The sequence below is a fragment of the Perognathus longimembris genome, chromosome 5, assembly GCF_023159225.1.
Source record: "Perognathus longimembris pacificus isolate PPM17 chromosome 5, ASM2315922v1, whole genome shotgun sequence".
In the NCBI taxonomy this organism is placed as follows: domain Eukaryota; kingdom Metazoa; phylum Chordata; class Mammalia; order Rodentia; family Heteromyidae; genus Perognathus; species Perognathus longimembris.
Window position 1 is genome coordinate 1,947,834 of NC_063165.1, and position 26,612 is coordinate 1,974,445.

General features: G+C 63.0%; 1 protein-coding gene across 1 annotated transcript; it reads right to left on the reverse strand.

Moving 5' to 3' along the window:
- On the reverse strand, positions 1-24,892 carry Pdxk (pyridoxal kinase). Its single transcript, XM_048346166.1, has 11 exons — positions 24,669-24,892; positions 12,383-12,437; positions 10,748-10,852; positions 9,102-9,185; positions 7,982-8,028; positions 5,640-5,725; positions 5,075-5,120; positions 4,389-4,500; positions 3,623-3,759; positions 666-732; positions 1-402 (listed from the first exon to the last, which is right to left on the reverse strand). Exons 1-11 carry the CDS (start codon positions 24,753-24,755, stop codon positions 290-292), a joined length of 939 nt encoding a protein of 312 aa, XP_048202123.1. The 5' UTR covers positions 24,756-24,892; the 3' UTR covers positions 1-289.
- Between the last annotated feature and the right edge of the window lie 1,720 nt (positions 24,893-26,612).

The following is a 26,612-nucleotide window of genomic DNA, read 5'->3' on the forward strand; positions in this document are numbered from 1 at the left end:
AGCTCCGAGGCTCCCGGGTGGGGCTGACCCCGTGCCCGCCAGGGACGCCCGGGGCCGTCGGCGCGGAGCCGGGGCAGAGACCAGGTTTCCACATCACAGCGTTCTAGGCAGCTTTGTCGATGTTTACAACAGCACGAGGGCACGTTTTCACAATGGACACCGGCCGACCCCGGCACTCACGAGGGCGCACGTCGGGCTGCGGCCGGGGCTCTAAGGCAGACGCGACGCGGGTTTCACAGGGACGAACACGAACACGCCAACACGCCACGCGGCCGGGGCGGCGCGGGCCTCACAGCACCGTGGCCTGCACGACGATCTCGGGGTCCTCGATGTCCTTCTTGCTCTGCACCATCCTGAGCTCCAGCTGCGCCACGCTGGGCTTCTGTCCGTCCCCGGCTCGGGCTTCGGGGCAAGGGAGGACTTGGCGGCCTCGCCCCTCCCCCCCCCCCGCCTGGCCCCAAGCCCCCTCTGCCCTCCCCCCTCCCCCCCGCCTGGCCCCAAGCCCCCTCTGCCCTCCCCCCTCCTCCCCGCCTGGCCCCAAGCCCCCTCCGCCCTCCTCCCCTCCCCCCCGCCCCAAGCCCCCTCTGCCCTCCTCTCCTCCTCCACTCCACACCTGGGAGGAGTGCAGGCCCCCGGGGCCCGCGAGGAGGCAGGGCCGGCCATACCTTTCGCATACTGGATGGTCCTCTGCAGCACGTGGTGCATGGCGGACAGGGTCTTCTCGCAGGCCACCTGCAGGGAGGGGAGACGCCGTGCCAGGGCCTGCCGGGCTCCGCTGGGCACCCGCCCCGCAAGCGCCACCCCACGGCCACACACACCCCGGCCCGGGCAGGACAGCCCGCCACCAAGACGCCCGCTGCTACAGGGCTGGGTGGTTTTTTTTTGTGGGGGGGAGGAGGTCAGTCGTGGGCCTTGAACTGAGGAACTGAGTGCTGTCCCCGAGCTTCAGCGCACAGCGCGTACTCTACCGCCTGAGCCGCTGTGCCGCTTCCAGCTTTCTCTTGGACTTTCCCGACCTCAGCTCTCAGCCTCCTGAGCAGCTAGGATTACAGGCGGGAGCCACCGGGCCCTCAAAGCTGCTGGGGTTTGTTTGTTTGTTTTTGCTGGTCCTGGGGCTTTGATCTAAGGATCCGCACTGTCTCTGAGCCTCTCTGGGCTCAAGGCTAGCGCTCTACCACTTAGTCACAGCGCCACTTCTAGCTTTTTCTGTTTATGCGGTACTGAGGAATGGAACCCATGGCTTCATGCATGCAAGGTGAGCGTTCTACCACTAGGCCACCTTCCCAGCGCCACTGCTGTTTTGATGTAGAATGTTCCCTTAGGCCCGTGTGTTCGAGTCCTGGTCCTCAGGTCATTGGGGCAGGAGCCCTAGAAGGGGACAGCAGGACGTTGTTCCGTTCCTCTCCTGTTTTCTGTCCACCCTAAGGTGGCCCACGCCGTGACACACTGCCTCGAGGCAGCAGGGCCCGAGGGCTGAGCAGACCTCGACTCTACAAGCACGTTATCCCAGGTATCGACTCTGCTCCAGTGACAGAGACTGAACGCTGCGTGCCGGAGCCGCGCCGCGCGGGGGAGCAGCAGGGAAGCCACCTCCCCCCGGACGGAGGCACCTCGCAGGAAGGAGCATCTAACAAGAGTTCCCAGGTTTAAAAAAGTCAGGCTGGAGGCGTGGCTCAAATGGAAGAGCACCTGAGAAGCCTAGCAAGCACAGGGTCCTGAATGCAAACCCTAGTACTGACAAAAAAAAAAAAAAAGTGTCCAGAATGAGCTGGTTACAAAGATTCGTAGCGAGGAGTGTGACTAGGAAACCAGAGGCTCTCAGTTCAAACCCCAGGACCCTCAAAAGGAAGACTGTACATGGGAAAGTCCTAGCAACTCCAGGTCAAAGGCTTGGAAGACTCAGCAAGTGCACACCACTGAACCGTGTCAAAGGCTTGGGACTCTGACGTAAGAACACCTCCGGGCAAGCCTCCACTGCCGGGCACCCAGGAAGCAGCCGTAGCAGCCAGGTGCACCCCACAGGCATGGCCCGGCCGCTGCCCAGGGCGGAAGGAGGGGTGCGGCTAGGAGGCCCCACATTCTAGCCTCCAGTTTGGGGGCTAGAGGGCCTGGCGCCCCTCTTCACTTTACACACAGGAAGCCAGAGACAGCTGTGTCGATGTGCTGGGAAGAGGGGGTTACCACCCAAGGCAGGGCCCGGGGCCCCCTCTAGGCCCCCCTTCTGAGTCATCCTTCTTGGAGCAAGCGGTGACACTGAGCAGAGCAAGGCTTGCCCGCCAGGCACACGTTTCACCACACCCTGGACCGGTTCCATCTGCCTCCAGCCTGCTCGCTGTCAGCCGAGGAGGCCTCCATCCAAAACCGCCTGACCAGCGGGCGTCAAGGAACCTAGGGCCGCAGCAGCAAGCGTCCCGCAGAGCCGGGCGCCCGGCGGTGCGGGCACAGGAAGCCCGCTGCCGCCCCGCCGGAGCCGCTCCACGCTGCCCCTGAGCAGAGCCGCTCCGTCTACACAGGTGCACGCGGAGGTGGACACGCACACACGTCCACACCAAGACCCATCTCCACGCTCGGTGCGCCGCAGCGCGTCTGCCCCGCCAGGGGCACCCGGGGGGGGGGGAGGGGGCCCAGCTTCCTGCCATCCCAGCGCACACGCTTGCACCGGACGCCTTCCTGAGGGCCTCCTGGCCACCAGCACGGACCACGGAGCTGCGTGGGGCTCGGGGCTTCTCCCGGGAGGACTGGGTTGACTCCCGGGTGGGCTCTACGTTCAGCTCTTTCCTTCCTTCCTCCCCTCCTTCCTTCCTTCCTCCCTTCCTTCCTTCCTTCCTTCTCCCCTCCCCTCCCTTCCTTCCTTCTCCCCTCCCCTCCCTTCCTTCCTTCGCCTTCCCTTCCTTTCTTTTTCCTCTTTTTATCTGGCCAGTCCTGGGCCTTGGACTCAGGGTATGAGCACTGTCCCTGAGCTTCTTTTTGCTCAAGGCTAGCACTCTGCCACCTGAGCCACAGCACCACGTCTGGATTTTTCTGGTTATGTGATACTGAGGAATCGAACTCAGGGCTTCGTGCATGCTAGGCTAGGCAAGCACTCTACCGCTAAGCCACAGTCCCAGCCTAAGTTTGGCTTTTTCTGTGTGAATGTAGTACTGGGGCTTGAACTCGGGGCCTCGTGCTCTTACTTGGCTCTTTCACTCAAGGCTGGTGCTTTAGCACTCGAGCCACAGCTCGAGATATGTCTCATGGAATCTTCTGCTCAGGCTGGCTTTGAACTAAGGTATCAGATTTCAGACTCCTGACAGGTAACAGGCGTGAGCCACCAGGGCCCAGTCCTGAGCTTTTTCTGGCGGCACTGCGGATCAAAGCCAGGGCTCTGCACTTGCTGGTCCAGCGCATGGTCACTAGCCCACACCCTCGGCCCCCGTGGGTCCTGGACGCCATGCCTGCCCTGCCTGCGTCCCCAGTGCGGGAGGGGGCACTGTGCCGCTCTCCTTGCCTCTCTGGGGTTAGTGCTCGGACCTCGGTGTCCAGCTAAGCCTGTCCACCCGCCCTCCCGTTCCTCGGACCCCTGGAACCAGCCCTCAACAAGTGTGGCCAGACGGCCGCTCGGGGGCGCCGCGAGTGAGCTGACCTTGAGGTTGTCGGGGTGCTTGTGCGTCCACGCCAGGAGCATGGCGGCAAAGAGGTCCCCGGTGCCCACGAAGACGGCGTCCACCTTGCGCATCTCCATGCGGATCCGCTGGGTCGCCATGGAGCCGTCGGGCCTCCCTGGGGGGCAGCGGGAGCTGGCCTGTGACCCGTGCCCCTCCCCCCCAGGGACACGGCTGCAGGGCCCGCCCCCATGGACAGGGGGACCTCCTCAGAGCCCCGGGCCCCCCGCTGCCACCCGTGCCCCGAGAGGACTGAGAGCCTGGAGCTGCAGAGGCGACGCCGACATGGCCTCCAGGACCGCTGCACCGGCTCAGGTGCGTGTGCACGCGTGTGTTCATGCACACCTGTGCCCGGGCGCGGCAGGCAGGGACCGCACCTGGAGCGCTCACTGGGGCCCGTGGGCGCGGCCTGCCGCCCTTCCTCGCCGCCAGCACCGTCCAGTGAGCAGCAGTCAGGCCACGCAGCCCAGCGTGAGGCTGCTCGGGGGCCTGGGCCGCAGAAGCCCGCCGCGGCCGGCGACTGGGGGCAGGGCGGGCCGTCGGGGAGCGCCCATCCCCGCTGCGGGGGGGGGGGGGGGGGGGACCTGCTCTTGCTTCTGGCCGGCCTGCAGCCCTAGAGGCGCTCGGGAAATCAGCAACCCGTCTACGGAGCCCCAGACGCACCCTGAAGCTCACGGGTCATCCGCTCGGGGGAGGGAGGGGGGGTGGGGGGGAGGGGCGGGCACTGGGGCGGGGGAGGGCACTCACGCATCCTCTGGCTGCCCAGCGCGATCAGATAGTCGCCGCCCCGTGGGGCGGGCAGGTCGGAGCTGGTGATGACCACCGTGTCGGGGCCCATGGAGTGCAGCATGTCCATCACCTGCGCGGGACGCGGGGGGCGGGGGGGGAGGGGGTGAGAGCAGCGGCCCACACCTCCCCCACACCTCCCGCACCGTCAGCCCGGGATGGCACGCGGGGAGGGGGAGGGGAGCGGGCCCCGGCCTCCGGTGCCCGTCCAGCGCTGGGCCGGCGCGCTCTCTCGCTGTCTCATGCACACACACGCTCTGTCGCACACCACGCGGTGACGTACTGTGGGCCCTCGGGCTCCAACGGCACCCAGCACGCCGGGGGCCCCCGGGCTGCCGCGGGCCGACCCCCAGCCCCTCAGAACGTGACTTGACTTGGCAGCAGGATGAGGCAGGCGCGGAGGGGCTGTGCCCGCCGTCATGAGGACAACAGGCCTGTCCCGCGACGGCCACTCGGGAGGCCGGCGCCCGCGGGGCTGGCAGGCAGCCGGGGCGGAGCAGGGCCGGCCGGGGCTCCGGCGGCCACCAAGGGTGAGAGGAGCCGGCAGGGCCGCGGGAAGCCCCAGCCCCCCGTCCTGGGGTGCCCGCCTCTCCTCCCACAGGCGCGCGGCGGCCTCCCGCCCCGGGGCAGCCCTCAAGGGTCCTCACCACCAGCGCCTCCTCCTGGCTGTGGATCTTCCTGCCGCTCAGCAGCCTGGAGGACAGGCGGAAGGAAGGACGCAGCTGAGGCGTGGCCCTCCCGGCTGGGGGCCGCCCCCGGGGGACGGGTGTGGGGGGCTAAGCGCGGGTTAAGGGAACTTCCACACGGCACGAGGGGCTGGGGAGGCCCCAACTGCGGTGACAAGGGTGGACAGCAGGTGGCCGGTGGCCCGTGCCCACAGGGTCCCACGGAAGGCAGAGGCGCGCCACGTGCCCGGGAGCCTGCCCACGGCTCCAGGCGCCCGAGGCTGACGGACCAGGCCCCACCCCGGCCCCCGAGGCTGATGGACGCGGCTCGGCGGCCTCTGTGCTCTGGTGTGTAACGCGCCCCAGGGCCCCCGACCGCACCACGGCCGTCCCAAGACGCCAGACACCTCCCTCTCCCTCCCTCTCCCCAGAGCGCCCGGTCCTCACGAGTCCCAGAGGCGAAGCTGGGCCCCCTCTGTGGGGCCCGAGGCAGAGGCCTGGAGGGTGGGGCGGGCACGTGTGGAGCGCGCGGGTGCGGGGAGCTTACTCAGCCTCGAACTGGTTGGGAGTTATGATGTCTGCCACCGGCACCACTTTCTCTCTGTACACCGGAAGGAGGTCCTCTGGAACATACTGGAGAGCAGAGGACAGGCAGGGTCACCCACGCAGGAGGGGAGGGCAGGAGGCTCCACCCGAAGCCTCCGAGCCAGGTCCCGGCTGGGGCCCTCGGGGACGGCCGCACGCAGGCACTGAGCACCTGAGAGCGAGCCCACGGGGCCCCCAGGGGTCCTGAGGGAGGGACTGGGGAAGGGCCAGAGCAAGGCCTGGGCAGCCACGCAGGGGTAAAGGGCCTGGGACCAAGGGCAAAGGGCATTTGGGATCAAAGGCCTCCGCTTATGGGCTGATGGACCGGAAGCCAGGGGGGAGGGAGGGCGGCAGCCAGGAGGCCGGGAGATGCAGAGGGCAGGGGGAGGGAACCGCCTTGGGCACCGCGGGTGCCGGGTGCCCTTCTGGCTCCAGGAATCTGACTTGCACGTGCCCTCCTGTCTTTACACAAGTCAGGGTTAGGTGCTAACGTGTCCGAGATTGACTACCAACAACTCGGCGAAATGGTTTTCTTTAGTTACCCTCCCCCCCCAACCAGCACCGAGGATGCAACTCAGGGCCTCTCAGGAGCCCAGAAACTATAACCCACTGAACTATAACCCAGCCATGTTTATCTGGAAACACAGTTCCTCTTGCCTAAGCCTACCACATAGCTGAGGCTGCAGCGGTACCGGCAGTCAGGTGAGCCACACACCCAGGGCCCAAGTCCAACCTGAGAGTCACTTCCTCAGACACCGGCTGAATGCGGAGACAAGCCTCCTCCTGAATGTACTTGGTGCTCAAGACACCTGTCAATCAGCACCCTGGTACTAACTGAGGAGCAGCAAGGATAGATGGAGGTACCTCCCCCCCAGCCCAGCCCCTGGACCATGACCAAAGAAGGCTCTTCAAAATGCGACTGAGCTGAACACTGGTGGCTCATGTATGTAATCCCAGCTACTCAGATGGCTGAGATCTAAGGATCTCAGTTCAAAGCCAGCCCATGCAGACAAATCCAGAGAATCTTATCTCCAACGAACCAGCAAAAAAAGACTGGAGGAGAGATTCAAGCGATGCGTACCAATCTTGAGTGAAAAAGCTACACAAGAACTGGAAGCTCTGAGTTCTAGGCCCAGTACTAGCATACATGAAAAAAAAAATCTATCTGGACGCCGGTGGCTCACGCCTGTAATCCTAGCTACTCAGGAGGCTGAGATCTGAGGATCATGGTTCAAAGCCAGCCCACACAGAAAAGTCCATGAGACTCTTACCTATAATAAACCACTCTGAAAACTGGAAGTGGCGCTGTGGCTCAACTGGTAGAGCCCTAGCCTTGAGCTGAAGGGCTCAGGGGCAGAGCCCAGGCCCTGAGTTCAAGCCCCATGACCGGTGTCTGTCCATGGCAGAACACTTGCCTAGTATGTGCAAGGCTCTGGGTCTGACCTCCAGCATCGCAAGGAAACAAATCATTGTTTGTTTGGAACAAAGAGCCCACTCATGCTCTTCTTCTCAGAGAGCCGAGATATGGGGTTTCTGCGCATCAGAATCTAGCACACTATCTTGGGACCAGCCTGGTCTCAGCTCCCAGACCAAAGAAACCCGAGGAAACCCAGGACAGATCCTGCAGCCACAAAAGTGGACAGAGCCTCGGAGCTTTACAGTCCATACTCAAGCACGTTCTTGGGCCAGCTGAGCATGCTGTAGCAAGCAATAGCACAAGAAAGGAGGATGGGCCTATGAAAAGAACCTTCTAGAAAACAGATACCAGAGAAGGAGGTTGGAAAGGTAGCCACCGAGCAAGCCAGCCACCTGGCCTGGGTGGGGGTCTACGGGTACCGCCCTCTACTACTGATCAAGCAGGGCAGAGAAGGCCCGGGGCCGACCCGGGCTGGGGTAGACCAAACCCAGCCCTCCGCTCAGGAATTCACAGGAAGCACAAAGCCAACAAAGGTACACGCTAAAGCCGTTTGCGTGCTGAACTTTGAAGCCTGTTTCTGAACAGCTCGTGAGCTACTTGTGATTTTTGCATGTGTAAGTGGTTAGGAAGGAAAATATCAGGCCAAAGGAAACATTTGGTGACGTGAAAGCCATTGCGAATTTAACGTTCCACGCGTGAAATGTTTCAAGACAGCCACATCCACTGATCTGCTGCCTGAGCCCATGGCCACCGCGGGACACAGGACCTGCGGCCCGGCCTGACCTTCCTAACAGAGGAGCCGGTGAGCCCTGGGCAGGGGCTGGCCAGCACACCCGGAGGGGCCCTGTCCTCCAGTGTCCCGCCCCACGACAGCGGGAAAGACTTACCATGGAGCCCTCGCCGTTCCACTTGTCCCCCATCACAGGATCACAGACTGCGGAGACACAACGCCTGCTCAGTGACGGCCCCCACGCGGTCGCCCACAATGCCGTACAAGACGGGCAACACCAGCGTGGCCATTCTAGTCTTTCCTAGGTGCACGAACCCAGGACTTTAATGCCATACGACCGTCACAATTACTCATGGCCAGGAGACCTTTCTCTCCCCAGGCGGAACTCTGGCTAGGATGACAGGTGTGCGCCACGGGTTTTTCAACGCCACATGCAACCAAGGTGCACACGGTACGCCATTTCCCTCCGTCTCACTCCCTGCCACTTGCATTCCTTCCCCGAAGGCGAGGGTCTTCCAGTTCATTTCTGGGAACCTGGCGCTCACACCTGTCTAAAGTGACACACCCGGGGGCACCCCAGCCACGGACGGAGGCTGCCCCCCCGGGCTGAGCGCTCAGCAAGGCCCGTCCTCATGGTGTCCGCCCCGGCGCAAGCACGTTCCCTCAGGTACGCGTCCCCCAGGGGCTGCGTCAGGTCGAGCTTCGCCAGCAGGGCGAGGCCCCGAGTGCGTGCCCGGGAGCCCTGCGCCATAGGAGGGCCTCCGCCTGCACGCACGTCTGCGGGGCTGCTCCTGCTCCAGGTGCCCTGGTGTTGCTCCGCGCAGGTGCCTTCACCCGCCCCCCGCGGCCCTCTGGCCCTCCCTGGGTGCCCACCTACCCCACCCTCAGGGCCCAGGTGGTCACGCCCTGCCTCCTCACGCACCACATGGGCTCCCTGGGTCCCCCTTAGGATTCCCAACCCCCTGTGAGGCTAAGATGGCGCTTCCTTGGAGGCCCAGTAGTCAGCAGCACTGACCAGTCAGGGGAGGCGGGGCAGGAAGATGGACAGGTGGCCCAAGACAGGAAAGGGGCGGGGTCTCTGCTCCCTGGGACACAAATGGGCGGGGCCTCTGTGCCCCAAAACAGGAGGTGGCAGGGCCTCTGCCCCTGGGACAGGAAGGGGCGGGGTTTCCTCTTATGGAGACCGGAAGGGGCAGGGCCTCCACTCCCTGGGCTCCTGCCCAGCAGCCCACAGCAGCCTGCCTGCGGGGCACAGAGCAGGGCAGGGCGGGACTCACCGTACACCAGCCTGGGGTTCTGCTGCTTCAGCTCCCGCACGATGTCCACCACCGTGGCCAGGAAGGACTTGTCCCTCGTGTAGCCTTAAGAGAGAGATATGGTCAGGCTCCAGCCTCCCACAGCCATGGCAGCCACCACGGCAGGCACCATCCAGGCTGCCCCGGTGAGGACACCGAGGATGGGCGGATGCCAGCCTGTGCTGGTGACCGGTGACCACACGGCTCCCGAAGGGGGCGCGATGTGTGGGTGGCTGGGAAAGGGCTCCGTCCTTTCTTTTTATCTTTCGGTCCTGGGGCTTGAACTCCGGGCCCGGGCGCGGTCCCCGAGCTCTTCCGCTCAGGGCTGGCGCTCTGCCACCGGAGCCACGGCGCCACTTCCGGTTCCCTGGTGGTAAATTGGAGATAAGAGGCTCACAGAGTTCCCTGCCCGGGCTGGCTTTGAACCGGGATCCCCAGATCTCAGCCTCCCGAGACACCGGCACCTGGCCTTCGTTTTCCCATAAACATAAAGACCTTTTCATCTGGGAATTGGGAATTCACTTTTTCATCTGAGGATCACAGCTTGAAGGCAGCATGGGAAAGCCCATGAGACATTCTTCCCCCCAGCCCCGGGGCTTGGCCTCAGTCCTTGACCTCAGTCCTAGGCGCTGTCCCTGAGTTTCCTTTTGCTCAAGGCTGGCACTCTACTGCTTGAGCCACAGCACCACTTCCAGCTTTTTCTTTTAATGTGGTGCTGAGGAACTGAACTCAGGGCTTCATACATGCGAGGCAAGCACTCGACCACTAAGCCACATTCCCTGTCCTCCATGAGACTCTTATCGCCACTAAACTATGGAAAAAGCCCGACGTTGAGCTGTGGCTCAAGTGGTAGAACATTAGTCTTGAACAAAAACAGCTCAGGGACAGTTCCCAGAACCTGAGTTCAAGCCCCAGGAGGACTGGCGCGCACATAAGATTTTATCTGTCAGGAAATATGACACATCAGCCAGGCATCAGTGGCTTACACCTATAGTCCTAGCTACTCAAGAGGCTGGGACCTGAGGATCACAGTTCAAAGCCAGCACAGACAGAAAGTCCATGAGACCCTCAGTTCCAATTAATTACAAAAATTCTGGAAGTGGCAGAATGCCAACCCTGAGCAAAAGAGCTCAGGCATAGAGCCCGGGCCCTGCGTCCAAGCCCCGGTACTGGAATAAAGAATAATATAAAAGAATTTTGAATAAGAATATCCAGCCTGGGCAAATAAGTCCATGAGACTCCAATTAACTCCCCCTCCCCAAAAAACAAACAAACCTGGAAGTAGAATTGTAGTTTAAATGGTAGAATGCTAATCTTCAGCAAAAATACCCAGGAATCCCAGGGGCAGCGCTCAGGCCCTGAGTTCAAGTCCCAGGACCTCCTCCACCCCCACCCCCCACACACATAGAAATATGACAGATGAAACTCATGTACCAAGTGACCATGTGTCCCCCTTGGCCCCTTTCCACCGGCCCCTCTCGGGCTGCAGCCCTGGGACACCCCCGGTCTAAGCCCGCCACCCTGTGACAGGTCCCCGAGGCGACCAGGGGTGGGCAGCGCCCGCAGCACCCCCAGGGGCCGGGCGGAGGCCGGGGGAGGGGCTCAGGCCCTGCGCCCAGGCCGCTCACCTGTGAGCACGTAGTCATACTTATTCACTTGGTTCAGCCTGAGGCCTCCGTACAGCTCGTGGAGCTCCTGGGAGTTCAGCACGTGGCCCTTCCAGTGAGCATAGCCTGTGGGGAGAACAGGCCACGCAGGGCTTGTTGCACCGGGCCACCCGTGTGCAGGCCACGGGTTCCTGGTGACGCTGCCCCTCTCCTGAGGATGGCAAGTGGACTGCCCTTCCCCGTGGGCTGGCCAAGGCATGCAGGAGGTCACTCGGGAACTCCGTGGCCCCCAGCCTGTCCACGCAGACCCGATCTGGGGTTTGGGGGAGACAGGGGCCCCCACCTTCCCGCAGCCAGCAGCCTCCTGCTGGGAGTGATCCCGGTTAGCCCTCAGCGCCTCAAGGGAAGTCTGTGTCCTAAGCCCACAGGATGTGGGGAAGGAGGTCAGCGTGGCTTCCCCGTCGTCACTGTGGCCTCCCCGCCACGGCAGCGGAGCTGTGCAGGGGCCGCCCAGTGCCCGGCAGGTAGAGGCCCACCCTGTCCCTGCCTTCCCCTTCCCCACAAGCTTGTTAATGCCCAATGACAGCAGTTTACAGATCAGGCCCTGAGCCAGAGGGAAGGCCACAGGGGCCCAGATGGCCGCCCCGGGAGCCAGACCCGTCCTGTAGTCCGGTGAGCAGAGAGAGGGTCCTCAGAAATAAGTGCAACCCACACTCGAAGCTCAAGCCGGTTTGGCTTGCTTCCTTAAATTCAACTAAATGGTTTGTTTTCGGTTGTGGGGCTTGAACTCCGGGCCATGGCGCTGTCCCTGAGCTCTTCAGCTCAAGGCTAGCGCTCTACCACTTGAGCCACACCCCCAGTTCCGGTGGGGTTAATTGGAGATAAGAGTCTCATGGGCTGGCTTTGAACCGTGATCCTCAGATCTCAGCCTCCTGAGTAGCTAGGATGACAGGCCTGAGGCACTGGCGCCTGGCTATCTTGTGGGCTGCAGGTTCTCTGCCTTCAGGGACTTCTCCTGGAGCAGGCAGTACCCACGCCAGGACCACCAGCACTCCCCTCTAGGATGCCAAGTGTCACCCCTCCAAGAAAGCCACACGCAGGACGCCACTGGAAAGCCCACGGCTGGCTCTGGCTGCTCCCTTCAGAATGCCAGGAACCAGGGACTGTGCTCTCCTGCCACGCGAAGCCTGGATGGACTCCAGGCAGGCAGGCAGGCCCCGGGGCCCCGGGGAACTAGAGGGCTTCTGAGAACCTCGCCCTCGGTGCTCTGAGCAGCACGTCCTTGGGGTCCCCAGGGGCAAGTCGGTCACACACAAGCCCCCTCCCCATGGCACTGGCGTGAGGAGGCAGCTGCGAGCTGGCCCGGGATGCCCCCCCCCCCCCCGCAAGGCTCCGTGGGGGGCGAGGTGTGGCAGGCAGGTCACAGGCTCCTGAAGGGACTCAGCTCTGCAGCAGCCCTCAACAGGAGCTTTACAGACGAGGAAACCGAGGCAGCTAGCAGCCAAGCAGAGAGCCACCCCAGGAGCCCACGCCCCAGGGTGACCCCCAGGCCGTGCCCCGGCACGCAGCCTGGCAGAACGTGACCACAGGTCCCCAGCCGCGGGCCGCAGTCTCCCGCGGGGCCAGCTCGGGCCCCGGCCGCTGCCCCGGCCTTACCTGTGTGGTTGGAAAACTGCACAGAGTTCACGGCATCGATTTCAAATCCCAAAACCTGCAGGCAAACGGCAGGGACAGGTTTAGAGCTCTGCTCTGGTGCCCACGCGCCCACTGCAGGTGCCCAACGATGCCTGGGCACCTGGTGCAGTGCGGACTCCCCATCCCCCGCCGCCGCTGCACTGGAGGGTCACCAGTGTGAAACAGGAAGTCCCTCCCAAAGCCAGTGGACACTGGCGCTTCCCGGTGTCCTCCTGTTGGTTATGTAGGAGGCTGGGGAGGAGCCAGCCCAAGGGGCCGCACACAGGCTTTGGTTGGCCCAGACTGCTGGCCCCCGTGGGCTGTGCGGCCAGGCCCCGGGGGAGGGAAGGGGGTGCAGGAGGGCGGGGCTCTACAGGGGAGCCACAGGCTCAGCCTGACCACTCAGTGCAGGAGAAGGCCGTTTGCTGGACAGAGTTCGCAGCCCGTATCCTGTGGTCTCCCTCCCGTCTCCCCCCATTCAGCTGCGCGGCTCGCTAGAGCGTGGCGGCTCTGCCGACTCCCTGAGCCGCGCTCCCTCCAACGCCCTCTGCCCCTCGGTCGGAGCGCGCACACCTCAGCCCGCCAGCCCGCTGGCCTGTTCCATCAGGAAAGCACAATGGGGACAAAGGCCCCTCCCTGGCCGGTGTCGGTGGCCCAGGGCGGCCATTCCAGCAGCCGACAGAACCGCGCAGCCCACAGCGGAGCCTCTAGCCCAGGGCCCCGTGCCCAGGGGGAGGCCCCCAGGATCCGGAGGGCGCTTGGGAAGCCAGAGGACAGCACAGCGGGGCGGAGCAGCACCCTGGGAGGCCCCCGAGGGCAGCTCCACCCCACACTAAGTAGGGGGGCTGCTGGTGGGCTCCAACTACGATCTGCCCGAGTACTGAGCCCAGACGGCACCCGCGGCCCTGACTTGGAGCCTTGGGGAGCCTCAAACCAGACCTGACGCCCGCCGGGCACGGAGCGCCCCGGCCGTACACGCAGCCAGCTGAGACTCGGCGGGACGCGGCGTGTTCTACTGAGGGCTGCTGCTTCCCACGGCCCATCCACCAGACCTCTGCCATCCACCGGGTGGGGGTGAGGCTGCTCCGCCCTGCTGAGGCGGCACCTGTCCATGGCCACCCACGCCAGAGCTGCCGCCGCCATCCCCACAGTGACCCCCCCCACCTCCCACCACCTTCCTGGGAGCTGAGCCCTCAATGACCACCTTCACCCCACCCCCGACTCCCTCAGGGCTGGTGAGCTGCCAGCAAGGACCGCCCTTTCCATCTGATGTCCCCCATTCTGCCAAGAGCCTCCGCGGAGCCCCGCCCTCCCCAGAGGGCAAAGGGTCTCCCCTCCATCCCCGCTTCCCCCCAGCCAGGCCTCAAGTGAACCCACAGTTGAGTTCACTCCCGCCCAACCGGGCCATCCAAGGGCAGCAGTGCGGAGCTCAACCACGGGTGGCAGGCCACGGGCGTGGGGGGTCAGGACCCCAGGGCTCAGGAAGAGCTGGGTCCACCAGTCACTCCCTCCATCCACTGCCGACCTAGAGAAGACGTGCCCACAGGGTCGGGGAGATGGGAGTCTGGGGGTGCGAAAGCCTGGTAAGATCGCTGCCAGGACCGCCAGAACGCAGGAAGGGAACTGAGACCTTCCCCGCGCCAGCACCCCAGAAAACCCAGAACAGGAAGCGAGAGAGGGCAGCAAGCTCTGGGAAGCAGAGAAGGGGCGATCACAGCGCACGTCTGGAGGCCTACCAAGGGGCGGAGAAAAAGGAGGCCGCCTCACACACGGAACTTCCAGAGCCAAGACGCGCATGCCAGCCAGCGCCAGAGCCCGAGGTCGCGGGAGAGAGTGAGACACAGCAGATAGAATCTGGCACGGCAAGCCGGGTGCCAGTGCTCACGCCTGCAATCCTAGCTGCTCAGGAGGCTGAGGGCTGAGGATCAAGGTTCAAAGCCAGCCTGGGCAGGAAAGCCCGTGAGAATGACATCCCATTAATCACCAAAAAGCCAGAAATGAAGCTGTGGGTCAAGTGGCAGCACAAGCCTTGAGCAAAATGCACAGGGACAGTACCTAGCCCTGAATTCAAGTCCCAGGAGACTCCCCCAACCCTTCACACACACACCCCCCCCCAAAGAATCTGGCACAGTGGCAGGAGGGCAACTGTCCCAGAGCTGGTCACATTCGACTTCTCCATGTGGGTGGTGTGTGCCACTTCATCGAGCTGCGTGCTCAGGATTTGTGCTCAAAGGGGCACTCCATACCCTACAGCCAGTATTATGACTAAGGCACTAAAACACAAACTAGCTCTTAAGGCAAAAATGTGCAAACGGCTCTTGCCTCATTCCACTCACAGTATAACAAACACCTTAAACTCTACTCAACGCCGATGAGACGGGTCTGAAGCAACGTGACACAAATCCCGGAAATCCTGCCAAGATATTCTGCTCTGCTGCTTCTGCTTGGGTAGATAATTAATCCTTTGAAACTGGCACATGGATCTGAGAAGGAAGTTGCTATTTTCTGCTTTTAAATGATGGCACTGAGCCTCTGGGCTGGCATCTCCATTTCAAACACTGGCTGATCAGTAAGCGTCACGTGCTGGTTTCAATGTTTCTGGAGTCCACTTATCCATCAAGCCGCATTCACGAGGCCTGGCTGGGATGAGCTCGGCCCGGAAGGACCCTGCTCTCACTAAACTCTCTCAGCAAACCCACGCTCCTGTGCTCAGGGCAGGCCAAGGCTGCACCGCTACCTCTCACCAGGGCGCCGGCAGGGAAAGAGCAGAACCGGGGGGCGGGGAGACGGTGCTGGTTTCTCCCAGTCCACTTCCCCCACCCTGCGCCCTGCCTCAGAACCCAGGCCGTGATGGGTCCTTTCCCCCAGGGGGAGATGTTGTAGGAAGCAGAGCTGACGCCATCTGGACTAGGGAAACATGGTAGGAAACGTTGGGGAAGTAGAGCTGACGCCATGTTGATTAAGGAAACATGGTAACCATTGTTAAAATGAAGTTAAAGATTAGGTCAACCTGACCCCAAGATTCTGCTTCTGTGAATGGCTTGCTTAACTCGTTTGTTGCTTGCTCTGCCCCCTGCGTCAACCCCCTACATCTGTGCTACGCTTTTACCTGCATAAACCCCGACTGGAGGACTGCTTGGGGTCACGGTGGCAGCGCCCGAGTCTGCGCTGCGTCCCTGGCCGGTCAGTTCGCTTTTTGCTTCCCCAATAAATCCATCTTTTTTGCTGAGACTGTCCGAGTGGTGGACTCCTGGAGGGACGGGGAATCCCCTCCCTTGACCCCTGGAACATTTCACGACTCTGCTCGACAGTTTGCCATTCTCCCCAGAATTCCTCATCACACCCCAGTAGGCCTCCAGCACCATCGGCCGCCATCCGTCATCGCCTTTCCCCAGCTTCTGAGTTCTGATGAGCCCACCTCGCTTTCACCCACGTGCGCCTGCTTAGGGGAGGGACTCCACTGGGTGCCATCGGCTATCCCCCCCCCCACTGCGAGACACCTTTGTGCTCTTACATTGCTTTTCCTGTTTTCCCAGGACCTGGCTTAACAGCCACCTGTCTCCATTAACTATCTGTTTGCCTAACTAGCCGCCCAGCTTCTGGCCGGGACTCTGGCTACTTGACACACCTGCCCTGGCCCCCAGGGTCCTGGCTGGGGTCAGGGGAGCATGGAGCACAGCAGCACAGTGAGCAGCTGCCAGCAGGCAGGGCAGATCCTCCCTGCCCCGGGGCGGTCGCCAGCCACTGTGGGGCCACAGGAGCGGGGCAGCTCTGTGTGCAGTGTTTCGCAGGAGAATCACCTTGCTCTACAGGACGCCTCGACTGCCCAGGGGCCCTGTGTGCAGGAATCTGAGAGCAGCCCCCGGGCCCTTGCTCACCCTGTGGCCCCTCCAGCGGGGTCGCACCTGGCGTGTGAGCACTCCCAGCCCACGCGGTTACCCCCATGCCTTCCACCTGGGGGCCCTCTGACACCAGAGCCTGCTCGGGCTGTGGGCAGAAGGGGAAGCGTGGGATGTGGAAAGGAAGCAGGGCTCAGTGAACGGCAGCTGTCGTGAAAATGGCGGAGGCCACAGGAGGAAGGCAATCGTGCGGCCAGCTTTACATGTAGTCACTGAGCCATAAAACTCCCGGTTCTAATTACTTCCAAAGCAAACATAATTAACAGCCTAACCTACCATCTCCTAATCAGTAGCTGTTATGGTGCTCTATGTCCCTGGGGTTTCCGTCTGTGGCCGTGTGGTGGGGTACTGCAGAGTGGAGGGGGCAGGACACGGTCTCCAAGCTCAACCCAGCGGCGCCATTCTGCCACGTGGAAGCGTCCACACCAGAGAACTTGGCACATGCACCGCCAGGCACCCCTCCCCATGCTACCCCAGACGGTGGCCAGCATGTCACAGGCTCGTGATGAAAAGCCACACAACCAGACAGGGGGTGCACACCTGCAACCCCGGCACTCAAGAAGCGGGGGCCGGAGACTTGTGAGTTTGAGATCAGCATGGGCTACGTGTGAAAACCCCATCGCCAAGAAACAAGCAAGCAAGAAGATACAAACAAGACTGACTTTAAGAAAAAGGAAGAAAGGGCTGGGAAGGTGGCTTAGCAGTAGAGGGCTTGCCTACCACGCATGAAGCCCTGGGTTCGATTCCTCAGTATCACATAAAAACAAAAAAAGTGGGAAGCGGCGCTGTGGCTCAAGTAGTACAGTGCTAGCCTCGAGCAAAAGACGCTCAGGGACAGAACCCAGGTTTTAAGTTCGAGCCCGAGGACCAACAAAAAAAGAGAAAAGAAAAAGGAAGAAGCTGGTGGCTCACCCCTGTCATCCTGCTACTCAGGAGGCTGAGATCTGAGGATCGCAGCTCAAAGCCAGCCCGGGCAGGAAAGTCTGTGAGACTCTTATTGTAAGGTTGGCCAGAAAGAAAAGAAGGCCCGTCACGCGGTTCAGGCAGAGGAGTTTATTGGGGGGAAGCAAACTGCCAACCCACACAAGATGGAGGCACAGGGAGACAGAGGAGAAGGAAGAAGAGAAAAAGAAAAAAAAGGAAAGAAAGAAAGAGCCAGGAGTAAGAGAGAAAAGGAAAGAGGGCGGGGGCTGCTGCTGAGCCGGATTATGTAGGGAAAGGCACGGCCAGGTGGGTTGGGTTTGACCTCAGAGGAGGAGGGGGTAGCTGCCTCCAGGTGTGCCCGTTACCTAGGTAACTCAAGTACTGGGCGCAGACTCAAACGGGGTTGGGGCAGCAACTGCATGGAGCTCTCCCTGGGGTGGGCCTTACACTAATCTCCAATTAACCACCAGAAAACCGGAAGTGGTGCTGTGTCTCCAAGTGGTAGAGCATTAACCTCGAGCAGAGGAACTCTGGGACCGCACCAAGACCCTCGACCGACAAAAAGTCAAAGAGCTGGGTACTGGTGGCTCTGTAATCCTTGCGATTCCTCAGGAGGGGGAGGGTCACGGCCAGCTGGGGCGGAGAGGTCTGTCAGACTCATCTCCAGTGAATGTCCAAAAGGCCAGAAGTGGAGCCGTGGTTAGAGCGCCAGCCGTGAGGGAAAAAGCTAAGGGACAGGGCTTAGGCACCGAGTTCAAGTTCCAGGACCAGCACCAAAAAGGAGGAGGAGGAGGAGTACTGGCTGGTTCCGCTCAGGAAAGAGTTCTGCCAAGAGCAGGTAAATCCGCCGCCGGCTGTGCCTCGTCCTGCCTGCGTGGGGGCTGCTGACCTTTCTGCTATTCCCATCCTCTTGCCAGTCAGGCTGACCCCTCCCTCCCTGGCCCTTGTCCGCCCCGCGTCCACTCAGGAGCCGTCCTCGGCCTCCATGCTACCCCCACCCCGCTCCTGGCTCCCACCCCAATCTCTGCCGCACCTCACCCCAGGTCTCTAAACCCCAGCTCTGAGGCTCACTGCTGCCCTTAAGATGAAGCCCAGACGCCCCCCCAGGCCACGCCCACGCTGGGGCCACACAGCTGCAAGTCGCTTCCTACCCCCCCCATAGCTGAGCCTCTGTGCCCTCCCCAGGCTCCGTGCCCGGTGAGGCAGCCGCCGCCCCCATCCTCTCTCCATGGGTTCCGTCATCTGGGGTCCGTCGCGGTCCAGGTCCACGGACGGCTGTCTCCGCGCCTCCGGAGTGACCGCAGCCTGTCATCTGCCCGGCACTGTATCCTTTCAGGGCTCGACGCCCTACTGCACGTCTTGTCTGGGTGTGCACACCTGTAACACCAATCCTCAGGAGGTGGTGGCAGCAGGGTCATGAATCCAGGGCTAGCCTCCCTACATTCTGAGACCCTGGAAGGGAGGGAGGTGGAGGGAAGGGAAACCTTGCCTCTGGCCTCCACTGTAGGGCTCCTGGCCCCGTCCATGTAGGGTTCTCAGCGTCCCAGGCCCCTCATTGAAGATGCCTGGCTGGAGGCAGGGCTCCCCGGCCCCCCGCAGAGGGCCAGCTGTGGGGTGGGCTGGGAAAGGCCCCTTGCCCCCCCCCCCCGCCCCCGCCCCCGGTGGGAGGAGCCCAGGGAGGCACGCAGCTCAGCAGGGGGAGCAGAAGCAGGGACGTGGGGAAGTGCCGCGCACCGCTGCTCCCGCCCCCACGCGCCACGGCCCCCCTCCTCTCCCCAGTGACGCGGGAGTCGTGCCGGGCCAGCTGCGGCGGGCAGGCCGCGCTGGATCATCAGCCCCTCCGCAGCCCCATGCGCACGCATTTAAGGCTGATGAGCCTCCTCCTCGGGGAGGCGGCGTGACTCAGAACAGCTGGGGTGGGAAAGCTCTGGAACGTTCCAGTATGGTTCCTCCACCCAGCCAGGCCACCCTGGCTCCAAGCATCTAGGGGCACAGAGAAGGGCCGGACGTCGCCCCGAGGTGTCGGCACCCTGCAGAACCCACACCCTGGCTTAGGACTTAGCCTCCTCCACAGGAGGCCCGTTGGCCTTTGGGGAGCGGCTGGGCGGGCAGCACACGGCAGGTGTTGCTCTGCGCAGCCTCAGGGCCCCGTGTCCCAGTGTCCCTCCCAAGCTGCTCACCCCAAACCCCACCGCCACCCCAAGTGTGCACCCCGGCCTCTCCGGCCCCACGCACTGGGCCTGCAGAGTCGCCGCGCTCGCCCTCAGGGTGCAGGGGTGCGACCAGCCCGCACAGAGCTGCGGGCGGGGTCTGCAGGGAGCTGGCCTGCCCTGCAAAGCCCCAAGAGTCGGGGCCTGTCCCACCTCCTGGCGGGGGGCAGTCCCCATGGTTGTCAGGCCATTGTCACACTCAGGAGAGCGAGGCCAGTCAGCCGCTGCCCAGTCAGCTCCTGTCTGGTGTGCAAGCAGTGAACCACCCTGAGCCAGGAGACACACACACACACACACACACACCTCCTCCTCTTCCTCCTTTCCTCCTTTTCCTCCTCCTCCTCCTCCTCCCCCCGTCCTGTCAGACGCTCCGCGGAAGCTGGGGATCCCGGGAACCCGGCTGCCTCTGCAGCTGGCCCCAAGGAGGGCTGGGCCCCGTCCTCCTCCCCAGCTCCCTCAGGGGAGTCCTCCAGGAGAAGGGACAGGAGGGCGAGCAAGCGGGGACAGGCCCTCTGGGAGCATGCGGGACAGGGGCTTGGGGGCAGGGCACAGGTTTAGGGCAGCAGCAGAATCCCGGGTGCAGATGGGAATGGGTGGGGGGGCGTGGAGGCCTCCCTCGCTCCTTGTCACCACTGCTTCCCTTCGCATGCCTCCACGCGCTCTTCTCCCCCGTGCGGGCCGGGTCTGAGGGGGCTGCCGGCTTCTCGGGGTGCACACAGCCACGGCTGCAGCGCATCCCTCACCCCTCCCACAGCAGGCTGGGCTGCCTGAGCCGGGGTCCCACGGCGGGCAGAGCCACAGCAGGCCACATCCGTACACACATACGCGTGCCTACCCTCGCGTACCTGAAGCACGCCCACGCCCGTGCGCGCAGACACGATCGCACGTGCACAGTACCCACCGGATGCACGCATACACTGCCGGTCACGTTTGCACCTACAATCACGCGTGACATGCTCACCCACCTGCATGGCCGGTCATGCTTGCATACAACCACACACGTGCACAAGCTCACCAAGGCTCCTACCCACGATTACACACGCAGCCACATACATAGACAAGGTCCGGGCCAGAGGCAGAGGGGAAGACAATCGGAAAAGTGAGACTCAAAACAGCAGCCAAAGAATACGTAACAGAACCTCGCCCCAAACTCAAGGACTCGGGAGACACAAACGCCGCGTCAAGCCCACAGTTGGAAAGGTCGAGAACATAACCATTTTTGTTCCTTTTGGAGGAGAAAGTCTAAAACCAGATCAACATTTCCGGGCCTGGACCACAGGCCCTAAATGAACAAAACCATCTGCCCGCCGTGAGGCCTCCTTGGGGGCCAGTACTGTGGGCGGGGGGGGGGGGGTCCCACAGTCTTGCCTTGCTGTTTCAGAGATGTGTGTCTCTGTGGGTTTTGAGTCCGACTCTCAAAGTCAATGTGTGGTACTCGTGACCTCTCTCCAACTACGCCTCCATCACGGAAGTCACGCGTGTCTGGGATGCCTGTGGCGGGCTCAGCGGTTCCGGAGGTTCACAAGTACAGGTCAGGCCGGCACCTCTCCAGCTAGACGCACAGGTCTGGCCCTGGAAGCCCTCCCGGCGCCCCTCAGGAGACCCAGCTTGGCTGGAGGCCCAGGATCCATGACAATAGCAATAGCCAGGCTGCCTGCCTCCTTCCCCTCCGCAGTCATGGCCCTCACGTCACCAGCCCCGCACTTCTCACGCCCCAGACACAGGGCCACTTCCCACACTCTCCGAAGGCTCTTGTGGCCCACCGCGGACATGGGAGGCCCTCAAGGGAACGTGTAAACATGACTGTATTTGGAGAACAGGACTTTGTGACTACAACTAAGCTAATAAAGATTTCGAGATGAGATCGTGCTGGACTTTCTGGGCAGACCCTGGATCCCGTGACAAGCAAACAGGAGAGAGGACGAAAGGAGGGGAGACGGGAGGCTGGAAGAGGCAGGAAGGTTGGGCCTCTGGAGGAAGCAGGGCCCTGCTGACGCCAGATCCTAGACCTATGGTCTCAGATGAGCAGGGAATAATGCGGTCTGCAGCCACCCAGTTTGCAGCACTGTGACAACTCTAACCTAACCCTGAGCTTGGCACCGCGTATCTTCACCACCTTGACAGGTGACAGAGCAGAAGAAGCAGGGCTGGAGGCCATCTTGGGCATCCCAGGATCTCTGCCACAGAGCAGGGGGCTGCAGAACCGACACACCAGAGAGGCTCTGCACACATCCAGGAGACTCCGGAGATCCAAAGCCTGGCCGGGAAGGCTGGTTTCCCCAGGTGGGTGAGGGTTCCGTGCAGCTCAGGGTAAAGAGGCAGTGGGCTTGATCTCCAGCATGGCAGAAAAGCACAAGGGGGAATGTGGGAGCTGGTAGTTCACGTCTGTAATCTCAGCGACTCAAGCAAGCCTGGCAGTCAGATCCAAGAGGCTTTGTTTTTTTTCAGTCATGGGGCTTTGAACACAGGGCCTGGGCCCTGTCCCTGACTGAGCTTTTCTGTTCAAGGCTAGCGCTCTACTACTTTGAGTCACAGCTTTACTTCTGGTTTTCTGGTGGTTCCTTGGAGATGAGAGTCTCCTGGGCTTTCCTGCGGGGCTGGCTTTGAACCGCGATGCTCAGATCTCAGTCTGCTAAGCAGCTAGGATGACAGGCCTGAGCCACCAGTGCCCAGCTCAAGAAGACTCTTACCTCCAGTTAACCAGCCAGAAGCTGCCAGTGGAGCTACGGCTCAAGCTAGTACAGCAGCAGCTTAGAGTGGAAAAACCCAAGCGAGTCCGAGAGGCCCTGAACTGAGTTCAGGCCCTCGCTTCAACACACACAAAAAAATAAAGACTAAAAAAAAATAAGAGGGAAACAGCCCTGGTGGAGTCTGCCGAGGAGAGTCAGCAGGACTTCTTGGCTTCGGCCCTGTTTTTCCAGAGCAGCAGGAAGTCCTTGCACTCAGACCCCTCGCGGTGTGTCCTGGACTCAGCCCAGGCCGAGGGGCTGGGGCCCGGGCCTCGATGACCACCAGCGCAGCATGCTCCCGCTGTCCTCGCGCCCGGCACACCGCCGCAGCCTCCTTCCTCCCGCCACTGGCCCTGCCACCGCCCGCCAGCTCTGGGCACGTGGGTAGGTTCCCCTCCGTTACTGAAATGCCCACTGGACTCTGGCCCGGAAACAAAATCCCCAAACAACGCAAAAGGCCTGCCCTCTTCTCCTTGTACGTTTTCCTTGGCCCAGGAAAGGGGCTGCCATGGCTGCCAGCGCAAGGCCAGCGAGGGCTTGCTGGGCTGGACGCCAGGCTGACTATCCTGGGGTGCAAATCTGTGCCACCCCACAGCCATCAGTGGTACTCCGTGGCCGCGGGCACGTGACGCAGCTGGAACTCCAGGACAAGGGAACGGGCGCTGAACACCTGGTCAGTGCTCACAAGTGGCCTTTTGTTATTCCTGGTCTCTCAGAGCAACGAGAGGACGAGTCTTTGGGGCCTAGCCAGAGTCTACATTCTCCGCCTTTCTAACGTTTCTTTCCTTATGTTTCGCTACGTGGGCAAGACTGGAGATGTCCACATTGTACGCTGTTGATCAAAATTAAGAATATAAGCCTGGCAATGGTGGCTCGTGTCTGTAATCCTAACTACTGTTCAAGAGGCTGAGATGGGAGCGAAGGGCTCAAAGCCAGCAGAGGCAGTAAAGTCCAAGAGACCCGAGCACAAAACCAGGAGAGAGGAGAGCCTGAGTTCAAGGTCCAGGACCAGCACTAAATAAACAAATGAAACAACCCACCCAACATCCGGATCCCCACTAGGAGCAGCTGTGGACCTTGGAGAAGATTCCTGCTGGAGGATTCCTCCGGGGCACCTCCCCAGGCGTGGCCGGAAAGCCCCCTTCCCCTCAGCAGCTGGAACATCCTGTCCTTGTTCCTGGTAACTTAGGAACCAAGGGGCCTATGGGAGGCCCTCAGCCAGTGGGGGAGGGAGCCGAGGAGGAGGAAGGGGACCTGCAGCAGGGGGTAGGGAGGAGGGACAGGCCAGAGGCCCAAGGTCCGCTCAGGGCTACCTCTGCGCCAGGAACCCTGGAGCTTCCCTCTGAAGCATCATCTCACCTCAGTGACCCGGCCAGGCCCGCCCCCCTCCCAGGCACCAGGGTGCTGCTGGGGGCAGCGATGCAAAGCCTGAGGCGGAGGAAGGGCGGCACCACAGCGTGGGGGAAGCACTGCACACAGGCCACCAGGGCTCGGTGCTAAGCAACCAGCCCCGACCTTTGGACTCGCGCCTTTGGACTTTCCACCAGCAGCTCTCGGCTCTACTTAGCCTGCCAAGTGTACCAGCCTCAGGAGAGCCCTCAGATCCCAGAGACACAGCCCCCATCCCTCCACGACAGCAGGCCCACTGCTGGCCCACGGTACCGGTGGACCTTCTTCATTTCTCCCAGGGCTAAGCAGGGGGACTGACTGGGCATGTACACCAGGACCTGCCACATCTGCCTTCTTGCTCAGGGACCCTGCCACCACCTGGGCAAGCCAGCCCAGCCTTCCTGCTGAGCCAGCCAGGCAAGGAAGTGCCAGTCTTCCTGACGCGGCCTCTGGCCCAGCCGAATACCCAGGACACACACAGACCCTCTCCTGCCCTTCCAGGCCCACGAAGCCCCAGTCAGGAAGCAGTGGGTGGGCAGCTCTCCCCCACCCCCCCCCCCCCAGCAACCAACGTAAGAGACATCTCTCAGGAGATCACTAGGGGGCAGGCTGCGGGGCGGTAGGAAGGAGGCTCTAAAGGCTGGAGAGGCTAGAGCAGCCTAACAGGTTGCTTCTGGAGCCAGCCCGAGCGGTCCTGTGGGGCTCTGGGGAACCCTTACAGCCAGCAGACACAGGCCCCGAGCGGGGGGCGCCGCTGCAGCACCGCTTCCGCCAGCGAGGGGCAGGCCGGGCGTGGATCCGGACCCGCGGGCAGGGAGCTGTCTGCACCGGACTCGGCCAGCCTCGCGACGGGGTGGGAGGGACGGGGAAAGAACCCGGGGCCGGGGGCCGGGCCGCGGGGCGGGGTCGGCCGAGCGCAGGAAGCGGCGGGGGCCCCGGGCGCGGGCGCCCGCGTGGCGGCCCGGCTCCGTCCCGCCCGGCCGCCCGCCGGCCCCGGGGTCGCGGGTCCCGGGTCCCGGGGGGGGGGCGCGGGGCGGGGCTCGGGGCCTCACCAAGGTCACGGCGGAGGCCCCGGGGCGCAGCCCGGAGCCGGTTACGTAAGCCGGGGCGCGCGTACCTGCAGCGGGAACGTGGCCGCCCGGTTGCCCACGTAGCCGCGGACGACGTGGCTCTGGATGGAGAGCACCCGGCACTCCTCCTCCATGCCGGGCGGGCCGCGCGGCGCGGCGCGGGGCCGCGGCTGTCACCGGCTCGGCGGGCCCGGCTCCGGGCTCCGGGCTCCGGGCTCCCGGCCTCCGGCCCCGCGGCTCCTCCGGCGCGCGGCCCGGCTCGCGCAGGCGCTCGGCTCGGACGCGCCGCCCGCCGCCTCGGCCGCCTCTGACCTCAGCCGGCGGCTGCGAACCCGCGAGTCCGCGCGGCGCGGGGCGGGGCCGGGGGCGGGGCCCGCGCGGGAGCCCCGCCCCGGACACGCCCCCTCGGGGGAGGGAAACGCGGAACGCGGCCCCGGCGCCCTCGGCCCGCGCGGGAGCCCCGCCCCGGACACGCCCCCTCGGGGGAGGGAAACGCGGAACGCGGCCCCGGCGCCCTCGGTCCGCGCGGGTCCCCGGGGCGGCTGGCTTCTCGCTCGCTCCCCGGCCGTTCCTCCTCGGCCCTCGGGCCCTGCGCCGGCGGGACACCCAGCCGGGGCCCCGCGCGGCCCGGCCCCGCGTTCGGGCGCCATCTCCGCGGGCCCCCGCGCGGCTCCCGGCGCAGGTCAGGGCCGCCCGTGGCGCCACCGAAGCGGAGCTCCGCCCCCCTCCCTCGGCTGGGCCTCTGAGGTCACCGGGCTGCCTCCTCGGTGGCACCGGAAGCCCCATCTCGGGCCTCCGAGGTCACCGGTGGCACCGGAAGCCCCATCTCGGGCCCCCGAGGTCACCGGGCCGCCTCCTCGGTGGCACCGGAAGCCCATCTCGGGCCTCCGAGGTCACCGGGCCGCCTAGCTAGCTGAGCACTTACCATGCACCGAGCCCAGTTCGTGGCCTAACGTCAAATCTTCACGAAGCCTCGCTGCTCCGGAGGCTGAGATCCGAGGAGCAGGACAGCCCACGAGACTCTCTTATCCCCAAATACCACCAGAGAACTGGAAGTGGTGCCGTGGCTCAAGTGGTAGAGCGCAGAGCACCAGCCTTGAGCTGAAGAGCTCAGGCACGGTGCCCAGGCCCAGAGTTCAAGCCTCACCACCACCACCACCAAAAAATAAATAAAAAAAATCTTCGCCAACACACAGTAAGGCGGGTGATGACACAGCAGAAGAAGCCAGAGGTCACAGGTGTGACCAGCGCAGCTGGGTAGGAGTCCCAGGAGCCTGCAGTGCCAGGGTGCCCACCACGGTCCTGTGGCCTTCTCCCCATCCTGCCCCGTGAGGTCGCTCCCTGGGCCTCTCCCCGGTCTGATGACAGCATCTCCAAAGCTGATCTCATCCATCCCTCCCTCCCTTCTTGCTCCCATCAGGCACTGTCTCCTCACACCTCTCACAAGGAGGCAAGGGCAGGGGCACAGGAGGACCTCACGGGCCTCGCAGACCTACTGGCCAGGGGATTCTGCTTGCCGGAAGTGAAAACTCACAAAGGCACCTTGGTAAAGATACTGTTCTTGGTTTCGTGAGCTCTGAAAGGTCCAGCACCCACCCCAACTGTCACACAGAGACCCAGACACAGCCCATCTCAGAGGGGCCACCACGGGCTCCCCCAGAAACCTGCCCTCTGTCACTGGGCCTGGTCCCTAGGCTCCTTTTTAGCTCTCCAGGGGCTTCTGAGACCAGCCAAGGGAAAGAGCCACTACGCGGAGCAGTGTAATCTGGTATTTTTGTGAGTTTGTCCATAGCTGCTCATGATCAAAGTCCAAACCTTTCCTAGATGGTTCAGAGTGAAAACCTTCTGGAAGCTGGGTCTCTTGACAAAACACTGCCAAACTGGCTAGGCAGGGGCCACCTCGTTTTGTGTGTCAGGTGGGCTTCTGCCCCTCCTGGGGTAGGTAGGCTCAGGTCAGCTAGTTCCAGGGAAGCCCTGGAAGGGGAAGGGTG

Bases quoted from the DNA above. Each gene is read 5' to 3' on its own strand.
- Pdxk (XM_048346166.1), bottom strand. From the start codon at position 24,755: ATGGAGGAGGAGTGCCGGGTGCTCTCCATCCAGAGCCACGTCGTCCGC. The intron at 9,186-10,747 runs GTGAGCGGCCTG...CTCTCTCTTAAG, and splicing joins GTATGACTACGTGCTCACAG to GCTACACGAGGGACAAGTCC. The intron at 4,501-5,074 runs GTGAGGACCCTT...CGTCCCGCGCAG, and splicing joins GCCAGGAGGAGGCGCTGGTG to GTGATGGACATGCTGCACTC.